The sequence below is a fragment of the Tenrec ecaudatus genome, chromosome 12, assembly GCF_050624435.1.
Source record: "Tenrec ecaudatus isolate mTenEca1 chromosome 12, mTenEca1.hap1, whole genome shotgun sequence".
NCBI lineage: Eukaryota > Metazoa > Chordata > Mammalia > Afrosoricida > Tenrecidae > Tenrec > Tenrec ecaudatus.
Window position 1 is genome coordinate 77,697,705 of NC_134541.1, and position 17,355 is coordinate 77,715,059.

A 17,355-nucleotide genomic window follows, 5' to 3' on the forward strand; every position below is an offset into this window, starting at 1 on the left:
GCTTCCTTCTGCTGTTTATAGTACCTGATAACAAACACCGAATTACTGCTCATCATTTTATTGGGGGATCTGAAATGTATTATAACAATCCATACATCCAGTATATCAAATAGACGGGTACAATTTGGCACCAACAATTTTTAAACATTACCTCTCTTCTGACCCTTTGATATCAGCTCCTCTGTCATTTCCCTCACTCCCCCACCCTGCCCCCTGTGAACCCTTAATAGAGTATGCCTTGCTATTATTAGCTACACATATCGTAAAGAGCCCGTTCTGTCCCCTCGCCTACTATCCTGGTGTTTGTCCCTCTTGAGGAGGGTGTTTTCTGCCACCATGCTATCCATTACCCCTTCGCCCCCCTTCTCTTTCCCGACCCTCCTGGAATCGCCACTCCCATGACTGCTTCTCAGGGGGGTTGTCTATCCCGAGTTCCATATATTGAAAGCTCTAATCTGGGCCACTTCATGTACATTCGTCTAGTGGTATTTGCGAGGTCTGACTGAGATCATAATAGTGAGCAGAGGAAGGATTAAAGAACTGCAGGGGCGTTGAGCGTTTCCTCAAACACCTAATTTCTTAAGGTTCATTCAGCATTGTGAGAACTTAGCAGAAGTCAGTCAGGAGATAGAGTCATGGGACTGAGAGCAAGGCTGTAACCCTCAGTAAGAAATAGGCTTTCGTTTGTGTCTACCTATTGGCAACAGCCTCAGCTCCTTCATGCCCTCTCATTTCCAGATCTGGGGACCATGATTAATGAGTACAGGGAACCTCGAACACTAATTGTGTTGTATATCAAACAGAAAGATTCCTTGTGTGAGTTCCAGGGGACGTAATAGCCCTCAATTTCTCCCAATCTTCCTTTTCAAATTGGTTTCTCGGGGAAATAGACACAAATCCAAGGCTTTACCAGGCCCAAGCAAATTCTTTCCCCTGCTTTGGACCACATATCTCATCACCAGCCATTTCAATGCCTTGAGTTTGCCCAGATATGGTCAAATATGCTAAGCCAGTTGTGGCTGATGTATCCCACACCTATAATTCTCAAAACAATGTATACATTTTCTCTGATCTTGAATCACTGAGTTCCCCCCAGCTCCAAAACCAAGCTGTTGGATCTAATTTGTTCACACTAGATAGAAGGGCATTGCTCAGTTCACCTCTATTGATAAAATCCCAGAGTGCAGGTGTGTTCATGTTGTGAATAAGCCATGTTAGAGTAAACTTTTCAGTCATAAGAGTCTTGAGCACTGGCTTAGGGAACCATCTGGTCAGAACCCAGGGGCCCTTGTGCCCACTATCTTAGAGCATAAAAAAGTGAGAAAGTATACAAACCAACATGGTAGAAAAAAGTCTAATATTGCTTCAGGGCTCAAGAGAGAGCAAGCTCTCAGATAAATAGATCTGGCGTTACATTTTCATAAATTGCCAATCACTTTAACTTGATTTGGGATTTGTAAATTCAACAAACTCCGTCAAACCAAAAATCTCTAGCAAAATATGTTCATTTATTCCATTCTTCTTTTGTCGGCCAGAATGCCGTGTGACAACCAGGTGAGATGACTAGCCAGTGTTTGTGTTGGCATTGCAAAGAAAATTCAAGAAATCAACTTCTAGAAAGGATCTTGGGATTCCAGCTGTCATGTTAAGTTCCTAATCTGAGCAACCTCCATTCCCAACACTTATCCATTCGTCCACCCACCTGGCTATCCATCCCTTCTGTTTCTAATATGATAATAAAGAGCATTTCCATTTTATTCTCTACCACTTTTTGTTCTTGTACGTCTACGTTCTTCTGAGATTCCTCTTTAACCACTGTACCACTCCCCTCCCCTAAATAAAGAGAAAATAAATTGTACCATCACTCAAACTTGAGCTGTCCGCTCCTTTCCCTTTTGTGTCTTCATTTGGAGAAAGAAAGACATAATGGTAAGGAGTCATTCTGGGCTTGGTTTCCAATCCAAATCCTTCTGGGTAGCTGGTGGAGGAGAAAATGTTCATTATACACCCTAGTCTGTTTGTAATAATTCTACTGCTGTTTATTAAGAAGCATCCTCTAAACTAGTACATAGCAATATACAATTTATCTTATCTAAATAAATTGAACGCCTTTTGTCAATTTCCCTTATACATTATTTGCAATGTCATTTTGGAAAATAGAAGCAATATATTTTGTATTTCAAGATTAGGATTTTTAAAAGATTAATTTAATAGCACTCATTATAGCTCCTTAGACAGAGCACTTGTCATTTTATCTCAGATGCACTAAAATCTGAACGCTGGACCCTATATAAAAGAGAAAACTGTTAAGGAAGGACAACATGTATTTTTCACTAATAAAGAGTGATTGAGCAACGGTGGACTGCTCCCGTCAAAAGGGAAAACACGTGGGAACCAGAAAAGCCAGGCAAGTTTCAGCCTTCACAGTCTCGCTGCACGTGCGCGTGCATGTGAGCGTGCATGTCTGTGTGTATCCTTTCTGTAGGAAAAATTATGTCTAGCTTCTGTGATATAATTTAATATAAACTGTTTAACTCTAACATTACATTTTCAAATGCTGGTCTTTCTGAAATCTGGCTGTATCACAAAATCAGCATGTGCACTTAATATTGAAATTTTCTGCCTCAAAAATTAAATCAATGAAAAATCTTACAAGCAGTGGTGTTTGGAATTATGGAAATAAGAGTAAATAATTATTTCATTATGAGTCTAGCTGCTTTTCCATTTGGATAGTTTAGAGACAACCTACCATATGATCAAATATTGCATGCAATATGAATAATCACAAAGAAAATTATTATACCATTCATTTCTCCCTCCATAAAGGGTCCCTCTAATGCTTGTTTTTCTGTGTTTACCACAACTGAACAAGGAAACAAGTAGATGGCTCATACCTTCTTGCATTGAGCAACAAAAAGCAATGCATGAGACAGAGGAGAAAGCTGACATTGGAATTGTAGGTGGCAAAAACAATGTCCCAGTGCTCCTGCAGAAATTCGAGGATGCTGAGAAGACTGAGGCATTCAGAGAAGGACTGGTGGGGCTTGGAAAGGCAGTACAGAATAACCTTATTCAAACCACTGTACAAAGCACTGAGGGTGACTTCCTTTTGAGAAGAGGCATTCTCAATGACCTAGAACGTAGAAATAAAAAGCAAAAACTCACATACTCTTGTAAACACTTTGTGATGGAGGTACTATAGGGTCCTTTGGGGTCCCCATGAGTTGCCCTCAATTCAATGACAGTGAGTTTGATTTGTTTTGGACCCATGGGGCTGCTCATATGCCAGGAATCAGGGTGCAGGAAGCAAGAACTACATCAGACGGACTGCGTGCGTCATTGTTCTGCATTTGCTCAAGTGATCACAGGTAAAACTAATCTGTGTTCAGTGATGGGACGGAGAGAGATCCTCCAGCTGCTGCTGCAGCTTATATGCCAGGGACTGGTTAGAGAAACCACAGGTTTCCAATGGGTGTGGCAGCTTGTGCAATAATCAGTCCTCCATCATGTCAAGATTCACACAAAGTAAGAACGGCCGGTTGCCAGGAAGGTTTCTAGAACTCTGTGGGAGATGAGGGGCTAAAATAACTATGTTTGCACGAACACATTCATACACAGAGGAGTACATCTACAGTCATGTATTCGCATATGTAGGGATGTATAAATATACATATCTATTGATATGGAGAGTCTATGTAAAAATAGACTCTGGCCTTGATTTCAGTAAAAGCACAAATGTCACAGATGGGGCAGACATTAAGGAAGAAATGAAATTGGCCTTTTGGGGAGACAGACACTATTTGTCCTTTCTCAGATCATGTTTCTTTGTTGATGAGAAATAACAATAATTAAGCCCAACCACAAGCCCAAAGGTAGTCAGCAGGAGACTAGCCATGGTCAGTTCCAGGATGCTTACCACTAAAATGTGCTCTGTGATAAAGAGAAGGACGTATTTCGGGTCTCTTGTGAACATCCCACTGTGTAGCTTCTCCACCAGCTTCTGCGTGAAGTAGGAGATGTCGGTGAGGGATGGAGCTGCAACAGTTTCTGCATTTGCCTGAGGCTCCTGACTGCCTACGGTGGGGAAAGGCAACGTATGAAAAGTCACACCCCTTCGTACATAGATTGCTCTCAAACATGCAGGTTTGTACACAGTAAAAGCTCAATTAGCATACATTGATTTGAAACTATGTATCTTAAATGATCTAAATAGTGATATAAAGTCACGTAGGAAGATAGCAAGTAAAGCGAGACATTTTGTCCAGTGGTCATTTGGAAGCGCAGGGAGGGCAGGGAGGCAACTTAAGGTAAATAGGAAGGCTGCATGGGGACCTGCTATGTTGGACCGGTGTTGAACCCGCCATCTCAGTGTCAATGAACAGGACAGCACCATGCTGACATGTCCTTGGTAGTCTTGTCAATCCCTTCAACGATCCTCTGACCTAGATTCAGGGTTACCCCCGTTTCCAGGGTCAAGTGCTTGTCCAGGGTTTCCCTGCTCTAAGGGAGCATTCCAAGATAGGAACTCATAGCTGGGATTGCCCATCCATTCTCCATCTCTGTTAAGATACCCCACAAGAACGACCACAAAGTGAGGATCACAAGACTGTGAGATGCAGAAGAGCTGAAAGATGAGAATTCAGTAACTACAGAAAAAAAAATCTGGTGAGGAAGGTAGTCTTGCCTAGAACAGTCTTCTGGATGAAAGTTCAATGTTAAAGTCTCAAAGGCAATAGAGTCTTCATTCAGGTTCCTTCATTAGCAAAGCATTTGCTAAGCCCCTGTTCGTGGCCCTGTGGGGTAAGTAGTGTGGGGCTGCTAACATCAAAGTCAGTAGTCCAACCTCAGCAGCAGCTCCCTGGGAGAAAGTTGAGGTTTTCTGCCTCCATTATTATTTAGAGACCTGGAAACCCTTTTAGGGACACTATGGATTGGAATCAACTCAACGTCAGTGGATTTGTGGCGGTTGTTGTTGTTTAAATCGCTGTTCTATTTTATAGCAATAGGAACAAAAGGACAAAGAGTAAGTCACTGAATGGAAAAATAATTTCATCCCAATTAAAGAAAATCACTGAGCAGAACAGCTTCGCTCCAGTAAAAGTCTTGACTTTTCTTTTGGGAAGAAGTCACATTCCTACTGAAGCTACTCAGAAGATAGACAGCTTTCTATCTCAGAATAAACAAACAGTGAAATAGATGTTGTGGACATTCATGATCTAAAGGAGCAGGGACTGTAGGAGGCACCAAAGCTTTAGGTAAAGGGTAACACTGAATGACTTCTAAAGTTCCAATAATTTTCTAAGGTGCGATATTGTGGTTAGCAGGGAACTTTGGGTTGCTCGTTCAGTCATCATTAGTCCATGTCATGAGAATAAGGGCCACAACACAGTTGCTTACCTTCTAGTATCTGTTTATTGCCTTCGCTCACAACATGAAATATCTCCATGGTAGAAAGCAGCACCTCTGATTGGAAATCTCGTTTCTGTAAGCCAGTGGCACTATCCGGGTAGGCCTGGAAGCACAGCACAGGACTGAGTCAGCAGGAGCACAGTTGTTTGGTCCACTCAGGCGCTGCAGTAGATGCTGCTGTCCACTGTGACTCTTGCCTGCGGTTGCACCCAGAACTTAGATGTTCGGGCTGCTTAAACACCAGCTCTGTCCCTTTCCTGGGGCATCGGTCTATGTGACTCCAACCAACTCTCTCATCCAGGAGTTGGCATCCACTTTCTCAGGTATGGAGTCTAAGAGGGAATCCCCGATCAATAACTCTGGGATGGTACCACTACGTGAGGTCAGCCATGCAGTTCAGGTACCACACTGGTGTTCCCTGTGACCAGGCTGCAGCCAGTCTCAAATTGAGACCACCTCATGGTGAGCTTCTCTCCTGCCCACTCTGACTCCCCACCCCTCTTCCTGAGAGCATCCCCCACAATGAATAAAGTCTGAAAAATTTCCACTTTGGCTCTGTTTCTAGGGATCCTGGATAAGGCCTGTCCCAACTCATCTATTTACCAGTTTCTCGGTAAGCTCCTGGCCACACTACAATCTTCAGTTCAGGAGGGCCTCCCCGGCACCACACTGCTGCAGACTGAGCTAGAATCTAAAACCAGGTGGCCTTTATGTGGACCCACGCAAGAAACCAAGAACTTGAGTTTTACTGTCCCTGCACCAACCTGCCAAGCCTCGCCCCCACCCCACCCCCACCCCAATACGCAACTAAACAAAGTACCCTTTTACCCACCTCCAGGAGCACCTCCAGAGGCAACCAGTGTTTGGAGGAAGAGGCTTTCTTCAGGAGTTCCTTTAAGAGGAGCTGTGTGAACTTTCTTAGCTGCTTCTGGGCGGGATGCAACTGGGTAAGGTGCAACTTGACAGGTGACTGAAGACCCTCCTCAGTGCAAGAATCTTCAGGCTTGGTTGCAGGACTCTTAGCCTTCCAGATGGGCTCCGTCAAGGGTCCCTCAAAGACAAGAAAACCTCTGCCTCTAACTCTTTTCATGTGTACTTCTGAGCTGTGCACAGGTGGGATGGTCATCAAAGCCATTGATCAAGTAAGAGACTCGAGGCTCCTAGCAATTAGTTGTTTTGCTCAAATCCCATTGCTTATCATGTGCTCTTTGAACCCGAGACAACCTGGAATCATAGGAAGAAGCTAAGCCACAAAATCAGAAGCTTACTATGCTCTGAAGCCAGAAGTGCCCTGTACAATTTGCATTATTCCTCTTTGCCAGTTACTTATGAGTTAAATGGAGATAATAGAATGTTATCACAAGGATTTTTAAGGATGGACTGAAAGATTAGTGCAGGTATCCATGTCGAGAACTTTCAATACAGTCAAAAGACGTTGGTTCCTTCCCTTTGGTGTGGCCCCACCTCCTTTACCTATCAGGCCTAGGTGATGTCGACAGAAAAGACCCTTAGGATATTAATTAGGAAAAGAGCAAGCTCTTCTATTTATGGCCCTGAAGTGCTCTGACATTCACTTTCTCACTTTATATTTATAAAAACATTAGGAAACAAATGAGATAGGAATATTTGCCCAGGAAGTACTAGGAGGCCAAGTGACAGGTAGGTACCCAAGACACCAGGAACTCCAGACTCCCAGCCACATGAACATCTCATGTGAATTTATTTTTTGGCAGCTCCCTCTGGTCATTTGTAAAATTAATGCAGTCATTCTTAATTAAGCCATAACATTAATTTAAGGGCACATAGTGGGTGGTAACTACATTTATTAGCTCCAGGTGGCCTTGACTAGAAAGAGCTATATAAATTCTGAGCAAATCCGTCTTTTGACCATGAACCTTGAATCAACAAGGTCTGTTATATTTGCTATGTAACAAGACTTGTTGAGGAACAAATTCTGAGTGAAAGTAAGCTAAGAGGTGTAGGAAGAATAGCTTTGGACCAGATGACCAACACTGGGCTTGGCTCTGCTGTGGTAGCTGGGGAGGTGACATTGGATTAACCCCTCCCCTAGACAATAGCTATTGGCCTCTTGTAGGGAGGAATAGCCCCCAAGGTCTGGGCATGTGTACAACTGCTGGTGGGAAGCTAGATGTAATACAACCTTGCAGATATCATGATCTGGCTACAGATGTTAGTATTAGAGGTGAGAGTTTATGTTGTCAATCCATGGATTTCAGGGCCCTAGCTCCTACACAAGACCTATAATGGAAGATGGTGATGGGGAACCTGTAAGAATGTCCTTTCTCCCTGTTAGATTCGGTGGCTGCATGAGCTTATGTGCAGGCCTCTCCACTATCCCCTTCTCTTCTACCTGAAATGCCTTCCTTTACTCTTGGTTGCATCTTTGTTTCCCCATTGTTCATATTGGTAAAAAGTCAACAGGCTTCCTGAACTGATTTCTGTTAGTTTACATTATCAGCATACAAGCATTCTATTTGGAATTGGACTTGATTTACCATCAATTTTCTGATTACTGAGATTCCTAATAACTCAAAAAAAATGAACCTCTAGGCTTCCACTTAACTCTAACTCCAATCCAAGAAGAGTTAGTTCTTAAAACACGGCCCTGCTTGATATTCACCTTCATGGAGAGAACACTAAAGATAGGAGAGTGACAGCAAAGAGCAGATGGTGCCTGGCTATCAATTAGAATAGTGTCTGGTTCTTAAAGGCTTGTATTCAAACAAACAGCCATCTAAGTGAGGTATCAACTAAGTCCACGTTAAAGAAGCACACTAGTTTGTGTGATCCAAAGATGACAATAACAAAATCCAAATATGATGTATGTAAAAATATCAGAGCTTAAATTGTGAACATCCAAATTTCAAAAGGCTATGGAGGACAGGGAGAGTCCAATGCCTCTGCTGAGCATCTAGTCAGATTCAGCCTCTGGCAGATCCCCTCTGACCACAGGTAGGGGACTTTAACAGCTTTACTACCAGACAGAGACTATTGAAAACTTGATTATGGTGGATCAAACGATAGTATAAAAGGGTACATGGTTAGTTGACCTCCCTCTTGATTCAACCTGAATTTGTTCCAGGTTTAAATATTTTTTGCTTGTTGTATGACAGAAATTTCTTCTCTAGCTTTTAAAATATTGCTGGTAGTGTTTTATTTCTTAATCTTTGTTTTTGTCTTTACATTATTATTTTTCTTCTTTCTGTTTCCTTTTGTTTTTTATTATTTCTCTTAGATTTCCCAGTTTATTAAACACAGAAGGAGTGGATTTGTTTGTGTTATTAGGATTCATAGAGACAATAACTGAAGCAATGGTTTATCAGGGATGGGGGAAAGGAGGCAGTAGGCAGGTTGAGGGGAATTGGAGAGCAAACAATGAATGCAGGAGTGGGGAAGGGCACCAGAACTGATTGTGATGATAAATACAACTCTTTTTAAAAGTGATTTAACTGTGGAAGCATATGATATGTGAATTTATATCAATAAAATTACAACCAGAAAATAAAAGAAACCAAAGTTGACTGATGGTTACCATGGGTGAAGGAAGGAGAGTCTTTGCGTAGGGCCATTGAGTTTATGCTAATGGTGCTGAGATAATTTGGAAAAGGATGTCAAGAATGGCTGATAACACCAAGAGTATAATCAATGGCACTGAATTGTACACGGAGACGCTGTTGAACTGGAGACCATTCTGTTGTGTATGCTTTTGCCTCCATTTAAAAGAATTAAAATTACATTAATAACAATGAGCACAGGGAAGAGGAATGAGATAGTTAAGGTTTATTGTGCCAACCTGGCCGATAAGCATACATGGGGTTAATTGAAGGGCAGAGAGATAAATGGCTTGGTGAGCCTCGCCTTCTTAGTTCTCAGGTCTCTTGCTTTGTGATGGTCAGACCAGGGTGCAGCTGCCTTAGCCAGTTCCCTGCTTCAGCTGGCAAAGCTCACTTATTGCAAGACATCCCCAAGGAGAAGCCACATGGACCTACCCTGATGCAACCCTGGGTGTTGGAGCAGCCCTGTGGAGACCCCTGCCAGCGCTGAGATGCTTACGTGCTCACTGATTCATCTTTCCTCCTGCAGTCGGCATCATTGCATGTGTTTTGTAAGATGGAGGAGGACTGGGTGATTGGTGTTGGACATATGGACTAATGTTGGACTTATGGACTTGGATAGCACTGGGTTGGGATGCTTTCTTAATGTACACTTACCCTTTATATAAAACTCTCTCTTATACATACGAGTTTTTGTGTATTTGCTTCCCTAGTTTACCCAAACTAACACAAGATATACGTTCTAAAATTGATTGTGGTAATTATTGTACAACTCTTCTTGATATGATTGAGCTATTGAATAGTATTATGAGTGAAGTGCCAAATACATTGTTTTTTAAAAGCCCCCATTTTTAAAGCATGGCAGAAGAGGTTGAATGGAAATGGGGAGCTAATAACTTGAATACCCAAAGGATGCAAATGTCATCAAGTTGGTTGTGATGAGGAGCACACAGCTATGTTTAATATGATCAAACCATTAAACTGCATGATGTGTGAACGGTATCTCAACAAAACTGTTACAATCCAATCACGAAACTGAAAATGACTGAGTTGCATCACAGTCATGTTCTAGTTAACTTAAATTTATTATTTTTTAAAAACTGGTGGCTGAAGAGGAATTCTATTTTCATCTTTAGAGAATGAGGAAGTGCATTCCTGCTCTCCCTGAGGTAGAGCAAGGGTAGGACTTACCATTTGGATTCCCAGAGGGAAGGTGACTGCAGCCAGAGTCTGAAGAAATTCCGGGGCTTGCCACATGGGGTCCTCTGGATAGGCGGAATGGACCAGGCCCAGGAACTGCAGCACGCTGTCAGGGAAGGTCTGTTCCCAGGAACTGTCCTCAGAACCTGCCAGAGGCTGAGAACATACTTCGTGAAAGGCCGGGGCATGGAGACATGATTTGAGGATGCATAAATAAGCAAGATCAATTGAAATATAGAAGAGAACTTCCTCTCTGAGGTTTTGAACAAGACACATTATTGCAATACATCTAACAGAATGGGCCAACACAGGATACTGGTCAACATGTGGGGAGTGGTTCAATTTGGCACAGCTATACTCTGACCTTTGTGGGCTATCATTAGTCACTATTAACTCCACCCCAACTGGGCTTTGGGAGTCTCTTAGTGGTCTAACCAGTAAAACACTTTTCTGATAATGAGAAACTGGTGATTTTAGTTCACATGAAGGTGCCTTGGAAGAAAGGCCAGATAATGTTGTTTCTGAAAAATCAGTCACTGAAAGTGCTATAAGTGGGGACTGACTACACAGCAACTCTCTATATTATAGTCAACCAGTGCGCTCGCAGCTACATATAATATATATATAGTAATATATATAGGAGTAATATGTATATGTACACACACACAAACACTACTCTTCTCCCCTTCACAAACCTCTCTGAGGAAGGTTCTGTTTATTCCTATTTTATACAGGAGAAAAACGGGACACCAGAGGGTTAAATAACTTGCAACCAGTAATGCTGAGGGTAAATGGAAGAGTCAGACATGGAGCCCAGGTACAAAAACCTGGCTATAAAATCATGCATTCCCTAATGTTCACATGAAATTTGCCCATTAAAGTTAACTTCTGCTTTCCACAGTCAGTAGTCAGTGCTACTGTTCTTAATAATAGATCTTACCCTAGCTATTTCCTGATAAACTCGTAAGTTTGGCAGGGTATAAGACACTCATTCAGCACCAACTAGGGATCTGAAATGAATCATGTTATACTGAACTGTACCTAGTTATCCTTGGTGGCCTGAAAATCTGCTAAACCCTTTCTTCCACCTAGTCTTTGCCACATGGCTAGGTTACTGCTTTGAATACTGAATGTGTCTTGCTAAAGCCTGGGTTGATTGACGGACCCTTGGCTGGCCACCCTCTCCCCAAACTGATTCTGACCCTAAAGTAACTGGCTGCTCGGTTGAGCCTACACTGTCCTAAATGAGTAGCTGGAACATGAAAATTAACCACCAGGACAATTCTTTGCAAAGTCACACCGATACCAAGGCTGAGTGACACTTGGCCTATACCTATAGGCGCTATAATGCGGATATCTGGCCCTTAGTTTGCAAGGGCAATGACTCAGCTCCAGCTCCCACCCCACCCCCCACCCCCAGCTATGGATTCCTCATTCCCCCACCAACCTGCTGTTTGGTCCTTGTACGTCTACCTGAGTTGGAGTTTCTTTTTGACAAGTAAGTACCAAGTGCATAAAATGATGCTTTACATTGGGGGCCTCAAATCAGAGGGGGGAAACAATGCACACGGGACAATTGGAAAGCAATCTAAATATTACATTCACAGGAAATTATGAAATACGGTGTGGCTGAAACCAATGTGCAGAGATGCATTGTTGCTGCAGTCTCCATCTCTGAGTTCTAATGCCAGCTCTCTACCGTGTCCTGACAGTGCAGCACTGGCTTCTTAAAGAGTGGGAAGTCAGGAGTTGATCTCGAGTGAATGCGCCTAGGTAAGAATCCCTTCTGTTGTTTTACTAAAACTGCATCATTGGGCTAGTTTCTTAACATCCATGCACATCCAGTTATAACTATGTAAAATAAGTATCATAATATGAACTGTTTCATAAGGTTATGAGGTTTAGAGGAGAAATTGTAGTTGTGAATGCTTGTTTTCATAATGACTTTGGATTCAACAGCAACTAAAACAACAATAGCATAAGACAAATGGAGCAGAATTTTGGAGAGAAGTCAGATGGGTAGGGGAATCAGATAAAAGAGATGGGCATTTGGGAGAAAATTATGATTTGTCGTATAAGGCAATGAGGATCACTGGTGATTCTTAAACAACCACCTCCAACTCATCTTTGCTTTCCAAATCCCCTGGAGTGTGTTACGCTCCATAGCTTCCATTTTTACACTAGTATCAGAGTGGAGAGTTCTGTCTAGTTCAAAGTTAAAGGACTAAAGCCATGATGCCAATGAGATGGAGTAATGGAAACTTTCCAAAAATAATCGCTAGTGAGAATGTAAATCGGTAAGTCAATCTTGAAGAACAATTTAAGAATATTCCCTAAAGCTACTCATGTGTGTACCTATGTCCCATAAATTCACTTTTGGGTTACAGAACACCCAAAGATAAGCACATGAATGTTCAAAGCAGCCTGCTTACTACTACTGATAAGCTAGAGACAACCCAGAATAGATAAATATATTCTTATATATTATCCCAATTGACAACTATTCAACAATAAATTAGAATGAACTACTAATGCACACAAGAAGAAGTGAATTGCACAATCAGTGAAAAAGTTAGAAGCAAAAGAGTGATAACATTTATATGAAACTTAAGAAATGCTAAATTAGTTATCACTTGAAAAGATAATATGAAAATGAAAAATATATATTTGATAAAAGTATGTTTGAGCTATTCACTACAATTTTTCTTCCAGCTTTTGCCTTTTATATGTTTTGCTCATTATTTTCATTTCTATGTGATGCTTTCAAAGCAGGTATCTTCATTGTACCAAATCATAAAGTTTAATTCTTTTACCCTTGAAATGATTCTCTCTAGAATTCATTATCTATTTGTGCTGCATTTATTCATTCTTTTATATCAATCTTAGAGTCAATTGAGCATAATGTCTTAGATATACGTGTTAGAACCAAAAAGTGTAACTCTTGCTTTTTAGCCAGTTTTTAAAATATTTTTAATGCAAAGTTAATCATTTCTATTAAAATGTAATGCAAATTTTTGGTCTTAGTTTTTACTTTTCTCAGTTCATTGTACATTCTATTTGTTTTAAATGCTTCCTTGCTGATCCTTTTGATTGCATTATTTTTAATAACATCAAGTGACTAGTTAGGTCAGAGATTCACTAAAAAATAATGATATATTAATCTTATAATAGAACTATGAGTAAATTTCGCTAAAATGGGAAAAGCACAGATCATATGTTCTGGTTGTGAGAAACAGAACGGGTAATAAATGACAAATTTAAAAATAGAAACCCAGAGAAGCAAATGGCTGCCAGACAACAAGCAGGGGGATAAACAGGATGTTCTCCTCAGAAGTCCCAGAGCAGGCTCACCAGGCAGCAATAATCTCAACATAATGTTAAGTAGATCCAGGTTTCTTCACGTGGGAGAGCAGTGATGCCTGCGGACAGACTCCCCTTTCCCACGGACCAGCAGCACAGCCACTTCTGGGAGCCCTGCCCCTCCTGACACAGCTGAGTTCTCTCAGAACCCAAGACCACCCACCCAGCCACACCTCTAGCCTTCTGGGCCTCTGGGAGGTAGCTCTGTGTTGGGCAGTTGGTTGCAGACATAATCAGTATCCAACCGTAGCTTCTTCTTCTTTATAGCTCCTTCCCTTCCTTTTTCCTTCATGCTTTGAGCCCCAGTGTTTACCCACCCCCTACACACAGCACATGTGTTAACAAAATAAAGCTATCAAAGAGCAGGTGTCCCACCAACAGGGTAGCTTTATATATATATATATATATATATATATAGTGTATGTTTTTTCCATATCATATATTTGTATGTTTTTGTAATAGATCTCCCACTTCCTCTGGTTTCTTCCTGTACAAAGGCACCTCATGAGAATACCCATTGCCCCCAAGCAAAAACAGGCAGTATTTTAGATTACAGCTCACCCACCTAAACAAACCCCACCTGAGTGCACTGATGTACCCACATTTAGGTTGCCATAGCAACAAAATTAGCATCTACACCCTTAATACCCTGTTTTATGTTTCTTTTGTCCCTCATCTCCTTGAAATTCCTTCCATTATTTCTTACTACTCTCTCTCTTTTCCCTCGTGAAATAAATTTCAATGGAATTTAGTAATTTTAATAATCCTTCATAAAATACATTGCAATATTTTTAACAAATTAGTTGGTCCCTCTAAGCAAATTATCACTACTATCATTACTTGAATATTATTTAGCTCTTCCCCCACACCCATCTTCCACAATTACCCACATCTCTCCACTTTTCCCCCATTTCTCCACCATATATTTTCTAACTCCTATTAGACCTCTCCTACATCACTTTTGTTGTTGTTAAATTCCATTGGATCACTTGCAACCCATAGTGACCATATGCACAACAGAATGAAACTCTTTCCAGTCCTTCACGATTGTTTCTGCGCCTGCGCATGGCCTTTCTACGGTCACTCGCCATCTTCGCATGTTTCTGTGTCTGAGCCCATTGCGGCAGCTACTGTGTCAATTCATCTCCTTGAAGGCCTTCCTCTCTTTTCCGTCCTCTCTGCATTACTAAACACGATGTCCTCCAGGGGTAGTTTCTCCTGACAAAATGTCCAAAGTATGTAAGATGAAATTTTTCAATCCCTGCCCTAAGGAGCTTTCTGGCCTGCCTTCTTCCAACACGGATCGGTTTGTCCTATTATAAGTCTCTGGTACAATCACTATTGTTCTCAAGCACCACAATTCAAATCCATTGATTCTTCCTCATTGTTCTTTATTCAATGTCCATCTTTCTCATGTATATGAGGCAAATGAAAATACCACTACTTGGGATAGGATACCTTTGTCCTCAAAGTAACATCTTGGTTTTTCAATAATCTAATTTGGTCTTGTGCTTACATAATACAATGAATCTTTTTATCTCTACTGCTGCTTCCATGAGCATTGACTGTGGATCCAAGAAAAGGCAAAATGGACAGTTTCAAACTTTTGTTTAATCACTAAACAGAACCAAATACCTTGACATGACGGAAGCTCACACACCAGTAATAGCTGGACCACAGTGTCAAGTAAAAAGCAGTCACAATCACAGTAAAACAACAACACAATAAAACACACATACACTCACCCAAACCCAATGCAATACTCTGAAAAACAGGTCATGAAACTGCCAGATACAGAATTCAGTAGAATAATGTTCAGGTCCTATCAGGAGATGTGAAGCATACTCAAGAGAACAACGGAAAGGATTGAAAAACTACTCTTAAATCAAAAGGAATCCCAGAAGACAAACAATGAGATAACAAAATTAGGTAACTTAGCAAAAGACCCAAGGAACAGAATAGAAGAAAGCTCTAAGTGAGCTCTAGACAATCACTCTGATTACAAGTGACAAGAAAAACAGTCCATGAAAATCGTGAAGGATCCACAAGAAAGCATGAGAATGATGTGGGACACTATCAAGAGAAACAATCACTGTCTTGTCAGGATTCTGGAAGATAAAGAAACAAATGAATTTACAGAAAAATAGGATGAGAATGCATACAAGAAAAATTCCCAATATTACAAAGGAAAAGAAAGTAACTACTCTAGAAGCTTGAGAGATCTTAAAAAAAAACACATCTCTGCACGTTTTAGTTATACTATCAAATTTCAAGGAAAAGTTGAGTATATTGAGTACACCTAATGAAAAAACACCACCTAAAAAGGAAAACAGATATGGATAAGTTCAGACTTCTCAGCAGAAACTAGGAAGGCAAGACAATGGAGTGACATATATAAAATTCTTAAAGAAAAATCTGTCAACCCAAAATCCTATGTAGAGAAAAATTATTCCTCAAATAGAAATGAGAAACAAAAGCATTTCCAGACAAGGAAAAACAAAAGGAATTTGTTAAAACAAGACCAGAATTAAGAAAAAAAATTATGGGATCACTGTGGACAGAGAATCAGCAGCAGGTAAACATGAGAGCATTGGATGGGACAATCCCACTCAGAAAACAATACACTGAAAGCAGCACTCAACACAACACAGAACTAAAGGAGGAACAAAGACACCAATAAAACTACAAACCAGAAGAAAGAAATTTTAAAAACCCACAGCAATAACAGCAACAAAAACTGAATATATCAATGACACAATCACATACTGTCAGAGAATTAAATGCACCAATAAAAAGACAGAGAGTAATAGACTATTAGAAAATAAGATCCATCTCTATGTTGCCTTCAGGAGACACACATTTTAAACTCAAGACAAAAATAGGCTAAGAGTCAAAGGATGATGAAAAATCTACCAGGCCCATGACAATCATAAAAGGCAGCAGAAGAAATATCAATCTCTGATAAGACAGATTTAAAAGTTATTTCAAACATAAAGAGAGACAAGAATTGACACTACATATTAAGGGAACAATTCATGAAGAACATGTAACCTTAACAAACATATATGCACCCAATGAAAAATCCTGAAAATATATTAATCAAATGTTCATAGAGTTGAAAACAGAAATACACAGCTCAACAATGATTGTAGGAGACCAACATACCACTCTCAAGGAAAGGCATCATCATGAAAGAGACTCTCAAGGAAACAGGTGCCAACAGGTTAAATTTTAGCACCCTATTTTCCTTCTCATTTCAATTTGTTCTAGTTTTTAATATTTTCTGCTTTATTTTCTATTGAGGTTTTTTATTTGTTTTACTTTGGTTGTTTGTTGCTCTTTTAATGTTTTACTGTATATGAAATCCAGTACAGTAAATTGATAGAGATAATCCCTAGAGGTATGACAGGGGAACTTGAGGGGAAAAGGGACTAATAACTATGCATACAAAATTTAAGAGAATGTTGTAAAACTGACATGGTGATGATTGTACAACTCTTCTTTATGTTATTGAACTATTATATTGGACAATTTGTGAATTATATGCAAACTATTGGAAAAATGCACAAAAAGAACAGAAGAGTTACAAAAACAATGAACTAGTTTAATCTCCTAGACATATACAGAACACTCCACCCAACAAGAACATAATATACACTCTTCTCCAGAGCACATAGTACGTACTCTAGACTAGATCATATGTTAGACCACAAGCCAAGCCTTAACAAAAACAAAAACACTGAGATTCTACCATCCATCTTCTTAGATAACAATGCTATAAAACTGGAAATCAACAATAGAAAGAGCAGGA

The 17,355-nt window shown here is 40.4% G+C and overlaps 1 protein-coding gene across 1 annotated transcript in view; it reads right to left on the reverse strand.

Moving 5' to 3' along the window:
• Positions 1 to 17,355, reverse strand: part of WDFY4 (WDFY family member 4) — a 388,818-nt gene that overhangs the window by 183,321 nt on the left and 188,142 nt on the right. The window contains exons 31-36 of the mRNA XM_075527922.1: positions 10,176 to 10,340; positions 6,242 to 6,460; positions 5,398 to 5,512; positions 3,917 to 4,074; positions 2,895 to 3,133; positions 1,860 to 1,978 (exon numbers count right to left, since the gene is read on the reverse strand). Of these exons, the coding sequence (XP_075384037.1) occupies positions 1,860 to 1,978; positions 2,895 to 3,133; positions 3,917 to 4,074; positions 5,398 to 5,512; positions 6,242 to 6,460; positions 10,176 to 10,340 (1,015 nt within the window). The remainder of the gene's footprint in view (positions 1 to 1,859; positions 1,979 to 2,894; positions 3,134 to 3,916; positions 4,075 to 5,397; positions 5,513 to 6,241; positions 6,461 to 10,175; positions 10,341 to 17,355) is intronic.